General features: G+C 53.4%; 6 protein-coding genes across 6 annotated transcripts; 3 read left to right on the plus strand and 3 right to left on the minus strand.

Annotated features, from left to right (window-relative positions):
• Positions 1-440: 440 nt before the first annotated feature.
• Positions 441-2174, plus strand: A1O3_02146 (uncharacterized protein; the record flags this gene model as incomplete). The annotated part of the gene is made up of 1 exon (XM_007732289.1): positions 441-2174. One exon carries the CDS (start codon positions 441-443, stop codon positions 2172-2174), a length of 1734 nt encoding a protein of 577 aa, XP_007730479.1.
• Positions 2175-2900: 726 nt separating this feature from the next.
• Positions 2901-4753, plus strand: A1O3_02147 (uncharacterized protein; the record flags this gene model as incomplete). The annotated part of the gene is made up of 2 exons (XM_007732290.1): positions 2901-4019; positions 4451-4753. 2 exons carry the CDS (start codon positions 2901-2903, stop codon positions 4751-4753), a joined length of 1422 nt encoding a protein of 473 aa, XP_007730480.1.
• Positions 4754-6333: 1580 nt separating this feature from the next.
• Positions 6334-8086, minus strand: A1O3_02148 (uncharacterized protein; the record flags this gene model as incomplete). Its single annotated transcript, XM_007732291.1, has 2 exons — positions 6334-7700; positions 7756-8086. The coding sequence occupies 2 exons, from the start codon at positions 8084-8086 to the stop codon at positions 6334-6336; spliced, it is 1698 nt and encodes a 565-aa protein (XP_007730481.1).
• Positions 8087-9549: 1463 nt separating this feature from the next.
• A1O3_02149 (uncharacterized protein) lies at positions 9550-10430 on the plus strand (the record flags this gene model as incomplete). Its single annotated transcript, XM_007732292.1, has 3 exons — positions 9550-9687; positions 9755-10070; positions 10144-10430. 3 exons carry the CDS (start codon positions 9550-9552, stop codon positions 10428-10430), a joined length of 741 nt encoding a protein of 246 aa, XP_007730482.1.
• A 381-nt stretch (positions 10431-10811) lies between these two features.
• On the minus strand, positions 10812-12842 carry A1O3_02150 (uncharacterized protein; the record flags this gene model as incomplete). The annotated part of the gene is made up of 1 exon (XM_007732293.1): positions 10812-12842. One exon carries the CDS (start codon positions 12840-12842, stop codon positions 10812-10814), a length of 2031 nt encoding a protein of 676 aa, XP_007730483.1.
• A 531-nt stretch (positions 12843-13373) lies between these two features.
• Positions 13374-15285, minus strand: A1O3_02151 (uncharacterized protein; the record flags this gene model as incomplete). The annotated part of the gene is made up of 3 exons (XM_007732294.1): positions 13374-14140; positions 14188-14491; positions 14542-15285. 3 exons carry the CDS (start codon positions 15283-15285, stop codon positions 13374-13376), a joined length of 1815 nt encoding a protein of 604 aa, XP_007730484.1.
• Positions 15286-15338: the final 53 nt, after the last annotated feature.

The following is a 15338-nucleotide window of genomic DNA, read 5'->3' on the forward strand; positions in this document are numbered from 1 at the left end:
CTGTCTTCCGAGGTGTACTGAGTAGCTACAGAACCAATGAACCACGAACATAGCTGCAAAATGACGTTCTCCAGACTGTGACTGTGACTGTCCAGTGTCTAACGAAGTGCTTCGCCACAAATGTTCCCAGTATGCGGCGTGGAGCGATTGGCCTTGTACACCGCTCTCGGTGCCAGACTGGGCGCTAATGCACGATCTTGGTAGCTTTGCAGCGGCTGAAAGGCAGACAGGCAGACTCGCCGAGGATGGGGTGACCCAGCCTTCCTAGCCAAGATCACGACTGCTGTGAGACGACACTCGACACTACGTATTAAAAAGACAGCCCAGCCGTGTTTTCGGTTTTCCCATGGAGCGGGTGCCGACATCTAGGACCTCGGACCTGACCGCCGTGAATAGCAGAGCTGGAGCTGGAGATCTCATCCCTGTCGCCAATGTCATCAATGGATCTCTTTGACTCGCCGATGGTGGTTTACAGGGACAGTCCCAACGAGGACAATGGACTCCCCCGTGATGCTGGCTCTGGAACGAGCGATTACGACGAGCTCATCCTCGTACCGCAACCGCAACCCCAACCACGACCGAGCGCCAGCACGGATTCCAGGACCTCGCAATCTTGGAGATTGGTTGGACCAACGCCTCAACAATGGACCGAGATCAAAGACGTCTTCAGCCAGCTGTATCTTGTGGAGAACCGCAAGCTCCGGGATGTGAGGGAGATCCTATCCAAGAAGCACGGATTCCACGCCAGTGAGAAAATGTACAAGCGGCGGATTGCCGAATGGAAGATCCGAAAGAACTACAAGGCCAAGGAGAAGGAGATTCTGGCCACCAGAGTCAAGGCTTGTGTGGATGCAGGGCGTGATGTTCAGTCAATCTCATATCGCGGCCGGCCCTTGAAGCTGGACCGAGTCAAGCGTCACTGTCGGACGGACAAGAGATTCGCCCAGCTCTGGGAACACATGTCGCAGAGCCCAGATGCCATGTCCGTGGGCGAGATTGCTGTGCCCGAGGAATCCCCAGCCACGACCTCGACACTGGCATCTTCCCACCATTCCAGCACGGTCCTGGATCAACTGGACGTGCAAAGCAAGCACCAGCATCCGATGCCCTCCAGCCTGGCGCCGTCGCTGACGGTCGACATCAGCCTGCCGACGGACCTCCACAACATCCAGTACGGGCTGTTCCATGCTCGAGAGGCGGTCGACTGGCAGTTCACGGCATTCAAGCCTCTGAGATCGAGGGAGTTGCAGTCTCGCTTCCCCGAATCCATCCCGGACGGAGTGAGAGCAGGCCAAACCGATCAGGCGTCGGCATTCTGGCTCGCGCTCTACCATGGCCGCGACCACCTGGAGCAAGGAAGACCGGGAGAGGCCTGGACGACGCTGGACGACTGTTGTCGAATGGTGCAGCCGTTGATTCTATCGGTGCCGCTTCACCTGCTGTCCTGCCTGCTCCTGCACTTTGCCACCCCCTGGCGCGGCATGACCGAGTTGGAAACCCAGTTGCTTGGGTTCGTCGCATCAATGACGGGCCAGGTGCTCGGACCGGCTCATCCTCTGGCGAAAGCAATGGCTATGCTGACCGTTGCAGAGACCCGCCATCAGGTCGTCGAGTCGATGATGGACCTGGTGATTGAAGGGTACCGGTCTCGCCGCAAGGCCGACAGTTCGTCGCTGTTTGCGCTGCGGGTGGACCAGATCGACATGCTGCGGAAACGCAAGCAGTACCAACAAGCACACCAGCTGTGTGACCAGTTGATCCAGGACAGTCGGGCAATGCGTCGCAAACGCCACCGCACCGCTTTGGCCGCGTTAGGCAGAATCTATGCCGACCAGAAGGAGGAATTCGCCGTCGAGGGGGTGGCCCACCGCATCCTGGACCACGAAGCGTCCGACCCGCCGAGCAGCAACAGCAACAGTAACAGTGCAACCACCGTGTGGGCCTGTGATCAGCTCGCGACCCTGTGTGTGCGTCGTCAGGAGTACGCGCTTGCCGAGTCGTATCTGCGCCGGGCGACGTGGGTGTCGTACCAGGGACGATATACACATCGTGGACCGTCTACCCGGTCGTTTTTGAACAGGCTGCACTCTTGCGTCCGTCACCAAGGTAGGGAGGTCGACATTGACGCCTTATGCGAAGACATGGGGGTTCAGATGGCTCTCGTCGGCGGCTAAACTGGAGTCCGCATCTACATCTACATCTATCTTCTCACTGCCTGACCGTTGACTCTGTATGTGTCTTCCTCTCTGCCTGACTGTTGATTCTGTATGTATCTTCCTCGCTGCCTGACCGTTGGTTCTGTATATCGCGAGTCTACTTGTGGCTTGGTTCTGTATATATCACGAGTCTACTTCTGGTTTGATTCTGTATAGATCGCGAGTCTACTTGTGGCGCAGTTTACGAGTTCCAGAACCAACCCCCCAATTTCCCAGTGATCAATCCCAACCGGAAGATGAGTCGAATGTTTCACTGATTTGTTGCCGGATTGGACTGGGGGACAGAGACAAATCTGAATCAGGAGAGAGAGCACCAAGTCTAGCCAGCATATAGATTGATCATTACACCTCAGCTCCAGCAGCCTTCCTACAGCCTTGCTACGTCTGTCTATATCATTGCACCTCAGCGGCCTTGTGTTCTGGCGAATGGTGCCTTGTCTTTCTCTTTTCGCGGTCGACTACAGATAACAGACCCAGACTACAACCACAGATCGCAGAGTACAGAGTACAGATCGCAGTCAACAGACCCAGGCTACAGATCGCAGACTACAGATCGCAGAAAGCAAACCACACACGCAAACCACAAACACAAACCACAAACCACAAACCACAAACACAAACACAAACCACAAACCACAAACCACAAACCACAAACCACAAACCACAAACACAAACCTCGCCACCATGTCTTCTGCCCGCTATTCCTCCCGAGCTTATCTGTCAGCCATGAATTTCCCCCCGTTCGACGACATCGACCCGCTCCTAGGCAAATCCAACTTCCAGTCGTGGCGTTCCGCCGTGCAACCCATCTTACTGACCAACCCACTCTCGTCCAGCCTGATCCTCGGCGACTGGACGGAGCCCCAAGCCTCGAGCCTTGCCAATGGCAACGGCAATGGCAATAACCTGTCCAGCTTTTCCAGTCGAGCCGACGAACGCGACCAACAAGGCTTCGGCTTCGACCTTGACCACGCCCGACGCGAATGGCACCTCGCCAATACCGCCACGTGCCGCTTCATCCGTGCCACGCTGGCCATGAATGTGACGCCCTTTGTGCGCCAACACAGCACTGCCAAAGCCCTCTTCTTCAACCTCATCTGGCTGTACGGCGACGAAGCTGGAATCGACATGCAAGGTGGGCCGCCTGTGCCGGGGGGTGTAAAGACAAACACAAACACAAACACAAACCAGAACATGAGCATGAACTTGGATACGAACACGAACACGAATCCAAACATCAACATTCGAACCTTGCAAAAGAACAGAGCTAGTCTCCTCGCCGCGCTGAACCAAAGCCCTGAAAGTAATGGAGTGGCGGAATACTTGGGCCCTACACTATCTCTGCCTACACCAAGGACAACGTCGACATCGACATCAACGCCAACGTCAACGTCAACTCCAAGTTCGAACAGCGTTCCACCAAATCCAAAGTCGAATATGCACTCCAGTTCGGCATCGCTCCTCCCACCGATCGTTGACGCCCATGTCGATGTCGATGTCGATGCAAGAGACCCTGTCCTTCAACGGCACGCTCCAGCTCCGACTCCGACTCCAGCTCCGACTCCATTGACCAGAATCCACATCTACGAACGAAGCAGAATTTCCCCCAGTCCGAGTCTGGAGACTATCCACGAAGAACCTCATCCGGGCCGACGAGTCTCATTCGGTCAGGGAACCGCAACCGCAACCGCAACCGCTCTCACTAGAACTGGAACTGAAGACGACGCCGGTCGTGGCAGTATTGGCATCAGTATTAGCCCACTCACTCTCTCTGACACCAGCTCGGTAGTCGATGATGTGCAGGTAAGTCAAACCAGTTAAGCCCAGTCAAACAAGTCAAGCCATGTCAAGTTATGTCAAGCCCAGTCAAGTCAAGCCATGTCAAGCCAAGTCAAGCCATGTCAAGTCAAGTCAATACGCTATAGTCTACTCTAGTCTACTCTCCTATACTTTACTTCATGCGGAGGGGAAGGGGGAAGGGGGAAGGGGGAAGGGAAGACATACGCCCGCCAATGCCTCACTACCTATGCTGATTGATGCTGGCGGAAGGTGAAATGCCCGTGGGAGTCTGAGTCTGAAATCTGATGACGAGCTGATCCCACAGTATCTTGGTGGCGAAAGAGAAAGAGAATGGAGATGGCACAGCAGTATCTTGGTGATGACAGAGCAAGAGAATGGACATTGCACACTCGACAAATCCAGTCAAAAGACCCCGCTAACACAAACGGATATAGGACATGAGCCGACTCGACGATGAGTTCGCCCATGACGCTGACGCTGACGCTGACGTCCACTTCGGCCGAAAGAACGACATTGGCATCATCGGCATGAACGCCAGCTCTAGGTCTGACGCAAGGTTTGGCTCTGGTTCTGGTTCTAGGTCTGATGCAAGGTTTGGCTCTGGCTCTGGTTCTGGTTCGAGTTTGGGCATCATGTCCATCTTCGGCCATGCTCGAAACGGCAAAGCCAAGAAGCGAGACAAGTTCTCGTTCTCATTCCCTCTCCGACGGCTGTCCAGGGATCGAGGGGTGTCGTAGGAAGAGGGCAAGATGGTACTGGCGAGGAAGTCAGAGTGAAGAGTGAAGAGTCAATAGCGATCGGTAGTAGGAAGTCAAGAAACAAGAGACAAGAGTGGTCGGTAGTAGAGTCAATAGTGGTTGGTAATAAGACAGCCGAGAGTCAAAAGTGGTCAGTAGTAGAGTCAAGAGTCAAGAGCGGTCGGTAGTAGAGTCAATGGCGGTCGGTAATAGGACAGTCAATAGTCAATAGCGGTCGGTGGTAGGACGTCAAGAGTCAAAAGCGGTCGGCGATAGGACAGGAGGACAGCACAATGGACAGGGTTGATATCAGCTGCCAACTACCAGTTGTACACATTGGACACTGCACACTACACACTGCACACTACACACTGCACACTACACACTGCACGCTGCACACTAGCATAACTTCCAGCTAGGACAAGGTGGTTTCTCTGACGAAGATACTAGCAATAAATATCTTAGTAAGACAGCCTTGATGGCAGCGATGGCAACCAATACTCCGTACGGTATACAGTATACAGTAAGTATAGTATGTGCAGCAGAGGGTTCTGCAGCGGAAATAGCCGCAGTAGAAGTGCCACGACTGACTCACTCCCTCCGCCGGCTAGGAGCTGCAATGGCCATGACTGACTGGTGCCAAAATGGCAAGATTAAGATCAAGAAGATCAAGCAAGATCAAGATCATGACCAAGACTTAGGGTTAGGGTTAGGGTTAGACTAAGACATATAACGAAATAGGGAATAGGAGATGAGAAATGAGTAATATAACATAAGAAATATGAAATATGATATAAGACATAAGACATACACTATATCACGGTTATATACACCAAGTGAATTAATTAGTTACTTCGCTCGTCCTTTTTGGCGACTGTCGTGGTGTAACCGTTTAGGTCAAGCGTGACACACTACCTAGTATATATAGTGCTACTGCAAGCTAGCCATAACTTATATCTTGACGAAGATGTAATGTGTCAAGTCAATGGATATACTCTGTACTCTGTAATCATCATGTAAATTCAGTAATGCAAATTAAATATAATTGGAACAGCGGTGCTATGTACATATCATATAATAAACCCAGCAGTACTCCGTACTCCGTACAACACTTCGCGCTCGACTATGCTATGCAAATATGCCACTCCTCATCAGTGGCCGAATAGATTCCTGGCATGGCAGATATGTCAGGATTCAAGAAATCACATCACTGCGCGCGCTGTAATACCTTACGGCGCATGTTGGATAGTCATCTTGACGCCCACGGTCCATTTCTAGTCTTAATTCAATCCATGGATGCCCGCCAGGCACGGCGTCAGCGGTCCTCATTCAGGTTGCAGAAAGCCGAGTGAAGCGGCGGCGTGGCTTTTCCTGGACGTGTTCTTGCCAATGCGAAAGCCGTCGGCGGCCTTTATTCGTCGTTCTTTGCCTCCAGGGACCAACAAGTCGGCAGCGACATGCTCTGTAGACGGCGTGCTGGTATTGCTTCCTCGTGCAGGAAGGGAAGGTTATCTGACCTAGTCTGCCCGAGCTTTTTCGTGCGGGGAGCAAGGTCGGGTTATGTGACCTAGTCTGCCCGCTTACACCTTCCCAGCAGGAAGGGTGTCTGCCACGTCTTCTTCGTGGAAAGCAAACTTGGAAAGTTTTCTGATGGCAGCACCCTTGAAGTAGAAGACATACGGGATCAAACAGCACGCCAAGGCGATGAAAGCAAGCAGCGAGCTTGCCCATTGGTAACCCAGCGTGCTGTACATCTGCTCGGTGAAGAGGACGACGGAGGCACCCCAGAAACTGCGAATGCAGGTTTTGGCGGCCAGGGCAGACGCAGCCTGGTGCTGGTAGGTGTCGACGAGGTAGTTGTTGGCCGAGTTGTAGAGAAAGATGAATCCGAAACCGACGGGAAAGCCGCCCATCATCGGGCCCCAGTACGAGAGGTGTGGGTAGGAGGTCCAGCCGAAGATGAAGAGTCCAATCGGGATGAGCCAGCAAGAGAACATCATGGGTATCAGACGCGCTTCCGCAGGCGGTTTTCCACCCGGTGCTTTGGCGCAGATGCTGAGATAGTGTTTGTTGACTAACGGCGACAGTGCGGCGGACGCGATCACCCCGAGCGCCAGCGGGATGAACATGAGCCCCGTGCTGCCCTGGGACCAGCCCTTGCCCTCGGCGTAGACAATGGGATATGCCACGAAGAACATGTAAAGCAGACCGTAGAGGACCGACATGTAAAGGGAAATCAGGAAGACGATCGGTTCGAGGAACAGCAGCTGGAGAGGTCGGAACAAAAAGATGCGGAGCTGTTCGCCAAACGGTCGAGCGTCAATGTCCTTCTCCGTCACGTATCTTTGGTCGCCCGTCTCCTTGCGCAGTTTCTTCGCCCGTTTGTCGAGGATGGCTGCTGCGTACGTCTCGGGAATGGTGAAGGTCAGGACGATCCAGCAGATCCCAGAAAGGATGAGTTGGATCCAGTACAACCACCTCCAGCCGGCCGCATCACCCAAGAAGCCGCCTGCAAGCGGGCCGATGGCAGGACCAATGAAGGGCGCGGCACTGAACACAGCCATCGGGACCCCTCGCTCCTCGTTCTTCCACAGATCCGCCAGAGTGCCGCCGACAAGAGTCATGGGGGCCGAGAACGCGATGCCGTCGATCAACCGGCACACGAGGAGCGTGCCGATGTTCTTCGCAACCGCACACGGGATCTCGAAAATGACGGCAATGCCAATCGTGATGATGTACACGGGTTTCCTGCCCCATAGCTCGGATGCTGGAGCAAAAGCCAACGGTCCCACTCCGAATCCGATGACGAACATGGTGATGGTCAACAGCGCCACCTCGTTGGACACGTGGAAGGTTTCTTGAACACCTTCCAGGTCTGCTGTAATGACTGCGCTGTTGAAAGCTACCGCGAAGCAGGTGAATGCGACGACCATGGTACACCACCATTCTAGAACCACGGGTTAGTCAATCCGCGCCACTGGGGATTTGCCAGCGAAACATACTGTAGGGCTTCGACCAATTCTTGGGGTTCTCGGGGTCGTTGATCTTGAAAGTGACCAATTCATGTTCTTCGAGCTTGCCACTGAGGCGCGAAATGGTTCTCTTGGGAATGACACCGGTGACCGTCTCCTCAGTATATTCTGCCATGTTGGCATCATCGCTGAGGATCTCGTAAGGGAGGTCCAAGACCTCGGCGGCATCTTGAGTAGGCCTTGTTTCGTATCGCTCGAGTGTTCGACGTGTAGATGACCGGGTCAAGTGAGTATCTTGTTTCTCGAGGCTCGCACGAGGAATCTCGCGCCCCTCGGCGCTTTCGCCCGACGAGGACGACATGTTGTAGGGTTCGTTGATGGACGGTTTGGGCAGTCACACGACAGTGGTGTTCTAGGTATGGGAGATGGGAGGAGGAAATGAGAACCAAAAGTATGTCCCACAATGTCAGGAAAAGTAGTGGATGTGATTACTCTGTCCGTCTTTCGTTGGATGAGGGTCGGGGCAGACCCCCCTGATATATATACCTACCTGGTAGTATCTGTCATCCCAGAAAGGACGGGCTTCTCGACAGATGAGAACATAGTATGGGTCCCCAATCAGGGGCACCTTGACCCAACATGTGCAAGCAAAATCCAAAAAAGAGGGTGCTAGACTGAGGTATTTGCCTCCATTACCCGACTGATGGTCGGTGGATTGGGCTCGGGGCGCGATAGGAGCGATGAGCCATCGCCCAATGCGACAGTTCGCCAGCGCTGCCATGCGTCGGAGATTTTCGAGGCCAATCGCAGGCCATTCTCAAGTTAAGCATAACTGGCGAAAGGAAAAGTCGGCAAGCCTCTCGATGCAAAGGTGGAAGATCCAGACGAGCGCAATGACATCCGAGTCGCAGCCCAAGTGCCGGAATTGATGCCGTGAAGATTTGGGCCCGAGCAATCGCCGGTTGCCAAGAGATACCCGTTGTAGAGGGATGCTCATTGGCCAGCCTTCTTCACCCACCCAATATTCCCTAATACTCCCCAAGACTGCGCTGCACGAGGCTCTGACGTGCCAGTGCGCGTTCAAAGCGCGCGACGTATAATGACGCAGTGCGCAACCTGCCACCGTCTCGAAGTTTGGTCGTCACCTACCTAGTAATAACAACCGACCTCGACCAACCCCAACAGCCAGCCTGCAAAGGCTACAGTGACTGGTCGCAGCTGGTCGCAGTGTTGCGGCAGATGGAAGACGTGTGCTTGGTAGGGCACAGCCTGTCAGCCCAGGAACAGCTGGCTTCCTCTATCAGCGAGTTTCAGATACTGTCTGACTCGATGATAGACAAGAAGGGTTATTTCGACCAAGCTGTTTCTGAAGAAAGAGCCGAAGAACCGAGTTTCCAACCCCCACCGCCAACGGATCCTCACTGCTCAGGCCGATCTAAAGCAGCGGCAGTACTAAGTGACGGACGTGCCCGTCCCAGAAGCCGTTGATCTGCTTATCCGTGGCATCTTGTGAGCTTGCAAGAAATCTCAAGAGAAGATAAACAACGCCCAGCTGGATGGATAGTTTGTGGCTAGTGGCTTTGGCTAGGTACGGTACATGCAGGAATGAAACCATACCTTTCCGACTCTGCCGCCCGTGACCTTTTTCGCCCCGCGCTGACACCTGAGGGATATGATATGACTAAGGCCGCAGCTGATGGATGCTTGATCCTCTCTTGAAGACCGCCCATCTGCGCCTCTATTCTTCTTGCTGATAACATCAGATCTCACCTACCACAGTCGCAGTCGCAGTCGCAGTCGCAGTCTCTAGTTATACGGATCTCTATGGCAGACTACTACAATTCCAACGGATACCCTCCACCACCGGCCGGCGGCTATACCAACTATCCGCCTCCTCCGCGACCGCACGAAGCATCTCAACAGTACGGCGACCCGGGCTACAACGCTCCAGCCGCCACTCAGGTAAGGCCTCCATCAGCGACACCTCTACCCATCTGTTCTCTCAATCCTTCAACTAACCTTGAGGCAGAGCCTGCATGGATACCAGCCTCCCCGCGACGACCAATACCGGTACTCGCCCCGTTCCTCTGGCTTGCAAGTTGGACAGTACACCGGCAGCGAATTTGAACATGGCCGGGAACGTCGCAACTCGGGCCCGTATGCAGCTAGTCAACATCGTGGCAGCGATGCCGGCTACTACCCTCCTCCACCGCAATACGAGGACCGCTCTAGTTCCAGAGGGTCGAGAAGAGACAGGGAGAGGTCGCGAGAGAGGGGGGAGAAGCACCATCACAAGGCTGCAAAGGATGTAGGTGCGACCCTTATTGGCGGCGCCCTGGGCACATGTAAGTACCTCCCCACCTGGGCGTCAAGTGGCTCCGGACACCACTGTTGGACACCCGTGGCTAACCAGGGTAGGGGCTGGCCGAGAGTTGGGCCACCGCAATGACCTAGTGACCGTTGCTGGGGCTCTCGCGGGTGCCTACGCAGGGCACAAGCTTGAAGGCAAACACGAGAAGAGCAAGGAAAAGAAGAAGGAACGCAGGGGAAGCGAGAGCTTAGGATATGGTGACTATCAGGACGATGAACCCCGTCGCAGTCTCTCTCGTCGGAGGTCAAGAAGTCGGAGAAGGAGCCGAAGCAGCAGGAGCAGTAGCAGTGACAGTGATGACAGCAGGCGCAGGCGCAGACACCATCACAACTGATGCCGTGTCTCAACGCCTTCAGACAATTGTCGGATGCGGACGAAGATGAGGGCAGGATGAGTTACGATAACGATATTTGGATGTTGAACCAGCTTTGTAATATTGGGACCGCGTTGGACAAACAACGGAGATATCAGGCAATAAGGGCCTTCTTCTACTGTACTTCAAGCATCTCCGCTATTACACGTGTAGGCTAAAGACCTCCGGAAGTGAAAATGCCTCAATCGAGGGGAGTAATGAACGGGAACATCCCCAATATCATGGGGAAATAGGGTGTGGCGAGACGCATGGACCGCAGTACTGTTCGTCGACGTCATTACGTGATCCGAATAGCTTTCATGTGAGAGAAGATCTGGTGGCTTTATGTTCCTCGAGAAATTCTTATAACCCGAATATATCATCAATGCCATCGAAGTTTACTTCTACGGCATCCGTAGGCAATGCCGCCCCGAACAAAGCCTGCCAATCTAATCCAGAAGCCTCTGCACTTCCAACACCATGGTCGTTATCTACCCAAGAGGCAGAGCCAGAAGCAACGTCCTGATGTACGCCATTAGAACTCTCGTTTGGTTGGCTAATTCCCAGTGGGTGCGGCTCAGCCCAGGACTTCGACTGTATTTTGAACTGTACTAGCAAGTCTTCGTACAGCCGTAAGATTGCCTCGGCGCTGGACCAATACCGGGATATTGCAGTCAGGACTGGCAGAATCCGCTCTAGGCGATTTTGTGCCTGGATGGCGAGCACAGCCACTCCATCTTTAGTCGCAGTCCGTGTCTCATGACTGACTTCGATGGTAATCGCCAACAGCGCAGTGAGAGACGAGAACCAGCAACTGCTGATACCGTCAATTGACACAACATCATCGAAGAGTTTGGATATAGAAGAAGCCGCGTTATGGCATGTTGCCATAGAGTGCATTCCCTGGATGTCGTGCAAAGCAGGAAACAAGGTTCGCGAGAGCCTATGTAAGTCCAAAAGTGCTAGATTGTAATGTATCTGAAGTTGGAGACTCCAGAAAGTCGAATTCGAAGAACCAGTGTTGGTAAGATGGGGCGGCAAACGCAGATACCACGACACCAACCGTTGATTGAGATCTTCCTGTGCAGTTCTGAACTGCTCCGGCGCCTGGAGGAATCTCCGTACAGCGCCAGGGCTTGAGAGCTTCATGATGGAATGAATGATCATGCAAAGACTGGCATTCTGGACGCAGAAATCCAGATCAATCTTGGGGTTCCGAATTCCATTCTGCTCGATGAGGTCATCTTCATTCATCGGTGGTTGATCAAGCTCGTCCAAATCAATCATGGAAGGCCGACCATGGTGTAAGCTTGCAAGGACTTCCACTTGGAAGAGAGTCCACCAAATTCTCCTAAATATTCTCCTATCGTCGATAGGCATTAAGCTGTTTGACTTGGCTGACAGATCTCGGTGCATACCTAGACCAAAAGCAGTACGACAGGCGATGCCGGCCCAGGAGTATGCATTTGAGCAAACGTCATCCGCCCCATCCAGATGCCATGTGAAGAGCAAGGCTGCCTGTATCATGTGCATCCGGTTGTTCTCATATCGCAAATCAAAGAGGGCTTTTGCTCTTCGGAAGAGCACCATTTTGACGAGTGCCCTGGAGGACACGATGTTCGGGTGTTGACTGACATGGGCCCCAGCAAGCAACACTGACTGTAACAGTAGAAGAGGCGGCGGGTTCAGAGGATCACGATAGGCGCTCCGAAATTCGTATTCATCCACGATTGGAAATCCGGGATGGATTTTCTCGAAGAATGAATCGACAAGGTCATCCCGGACATCTTGGGAGGGAAGAGAGCTGAGATCATTGGCAAATGACTCAGAGTGCCATTTGACAAGGGGCATGGTCGCCGCTGGGCCCCATGGTAGCAATGGCCGGATGGATGGAAATGGTAGATGTAAAGTCGAAATCTCGCTTCCACTAAAGTGTGCTTCTTCCTTGACAATCTGGGCCAAGTTTGATATAGGGCCCCCAATGTACGCGATTCGTGTAATACCTTGCTCTCGAAATATATCCCAGTTAGATTTGTTGACGCTGTAGTGGTAGAACCTTGTCAACGCCGTCTTTCCCAGGGTGTCTTCCACCATGTCGGCCTCGGTTGGCACTATCGGATGCAACGACCCAGCTCTTACTCGGGTGCTCGATCGTTCCTGCCGATCTTGAGGGGTGGGTTCGCTTCCATGGGTGCTGGAGCGGGCAGCTGAAGATGCGCGCATCGAGGTTGAGGTCGAGGTCGTGGCCACTTGTGGATTGGAGGCATTTCTCAGCAGCCGCTTGTTACGACTTCGTCGCCTGTTCTTCTGCTCCTCGGCGAGCCGAAAACTAGAGTCGTTGTTAGCCTGCACAACCTTTGTTGGTGCTGGAGTCCTACCTGCACTGGGCGCCATTGTTGAGGCACGCCAGACATGGCGGACCGTTGTCAAGGTCACATCGTACTTTGCGTCGATAGCATAGGTCGCAAGCCATAGGAACACAAGTTGTGGAAGGCAATCCTTGCACGACAGTCAGGATGCGGTAGAGCGAAGCATCCTCATCACGCTGTCATGGAGCGATGAGTATCTCGAACTTAGTGGTCAACAGTGGTGGTTTCCGTGTAGTAGGTACACCGTACGGAGTAGAGAGACCAAGGGGGGCCTGATTGGTGATATGGTGGTAACAGTGAGCATATACCTAGGTATGTAAGGTACCAGGCACCCCCGGGCACTTGGCGGGCTTACATAGGCTCCTTAGGCTTGAGCAGGCACGTGCCTCGGGCGTACTGTATGACCGTCCTCCGAGGGCGGAAAATAGAGGGCCTAGGGGTTTAGGGGTGCCGAAGCTTGCAGAAGGCCCTAGGCCCCTGAGCTCCGAAGCTATAACTACAGCTTTCCCGCCACTACAACCCACAGCTTGAATCCCTATGGTATTCTGTACATACATCACAGTCTCGGTCTTGGTGATCTGGAAGCGCCTAGAGCCTTCACAACTTCTGCAGCTCCCCGGTCTCCTGATAACATAGCACCTTCCATGTAACCTCGCCACTTGTCAGCAGTCTCTGTCCCGACGAAATGAATACGACCGAAAGGCCTCTTCAGCACATGACCGGTCCGCGATAGTGTGCCCGGCATAGTCACTGGACATGGTGATCCTCTGCTGAATTCTTCTTTGGACCATTCATGCTCGATGAGCTCAATCGGATTTTGCGCTTCGTCGCTGTGGATAGGTCCAAACATTGTCCCAAGCTGCTCGAGCACTGCTCTTCGACGCTCCCCTTCGGGCAACTGCGACCATTTCCGCCCACTCTCTCCTACGAGGAAGCAAGTCAATGAGTAATGGCTAGCTGACGCATTGCTGGTATCTCTGGTAAGTGAAACTGGACCAACAAATGACTGCGAAAGCCCGCAGAGGCCACTGTCTTGCCACCATGGTCGGGAGTACAATGCAATCATCTTCGAGTAGTAGCCAAGTCGAACGGAGCTATTGTACTCTTGCTTCAGTGCTGGCAGAGCTGGTGAGAAGATGATGTCCTTCAGCAACGGAGTTGGCAATGAGACGATGACTCTGGCAGCTCGGTATTCTTGGCCACCGCGTGTTGTGACGTGCGTTCTGCCACTTGGATGCTGCGTTATACTCTCAACTGGATTGTTCAGCTTGATCGATCCGGGCCGTAGCATTGATGCAAGACCATTGGCAAAAGAGCTCATGCCTGTTCCATGTCAACTTGGCGAACGCCTGGCGCAGGCCTCGACTTACCAGTCTTGCATCGAAGATGCTGCCCACCTCCAATTCGGTCCGAGCGCAGCTGTAGGAGACCGCCGCCACTGCGACAATACTCTAGAAAGTAGAGTGCACTGACCTCGGAAGGCTCAACTCCCAGCATCGCCCGAGTCCATATGGTAACCGTTGATAACGTTATATCAGTAGGTCGAAATCTCTTCACAAAGTCCTCTACGGTGAGCTCATCATATTCCTGGGGTTGAAAAGTGTCCAGTACTTGACATAACACCTCAAACTGATCACGGATGCGATTCAAGTCTCTCCGGTTGCGGTCGCCAATCTGCAGAAGTGTCAGCAAGGGAAGCTAGCACCCAGTTGAGCCTCAGAGACCTTTGGATCTGCTCCATACGGAAATCTCGTGGTGGCTCCATTTTCTGTTTGAAGGACCACATCACCACGGGTGTTCTGCTCCAGAAACTCCAACCCGAGCTCCTGGGCTAACTGAGTCATCTTCACTTGATTTTGATCATTGGTCCAGGCTGCCCCAAGCTCGACGATACCCTTGGACACCTCCACGGTACAGACCTTGCCCCCAACACGGTCACGAGCTTCGAGAACAACGTAGGACAGTCCGGCCTTGTCAATATTTCGAGCTGCCTGAAGTCCACTCAGGCCCGCCCCGACAATGATGACATCGTAATCTCGAGAGTTTGAGCTAGCCTCATTTTCTTTGGTGCTTTTCACCGCTGCTACCGCTTCCACTTCGAAGAGTAAATCTTCTCGAGCAAGGCATGGCACCGGCACGAGCGTCGTAGTTGGCCGATGGGTTTGTAGAAATTCCTTCATAATCTCGACATGAGCCCTGTTCGCAGGAGAATAGTTCACAATGAAATATGTGAGTTTGATGATATCACTTGGTTCTGCTCCGACGGTCTTCAAACATTTTGCAAGGTTTCGATATGCCTGTCGTACTTGTGCTTCGTATGAGGCTGGTGCTTTTCCCTCGTGGTCAACTCCGACCTGTCCTGCTGTGTAGATGAGATTTGATCCGCCCTGCACTGTGCCCACATGAGAGTAGACAGGCCGTGAGCTTGCCAAGCTGGAAGGGTCAAAAGTCTTGATCACCTCAGACATGACTTTTGAAGGTTGCGATAGGAAGGAAAGAGAGCTGTCGAATGTAGACCTTG

The sequence above is a fragment of the Capronia epimyces genome, assembly GCF_000585565.1.
Source record: "Capronia epimyces CBS 606.96 chromosome Unknown aczIQ-supercont1.2, whole genome shotgun sequence".
In the NCBI taxonomy this organism is placed as follows: Eukaryota; Fungi; Ascomycota; class Eurotiomycetes; order Chaetothyriales; family Herpotrichiellaceae; genus Capronia; species Capronia epimyces.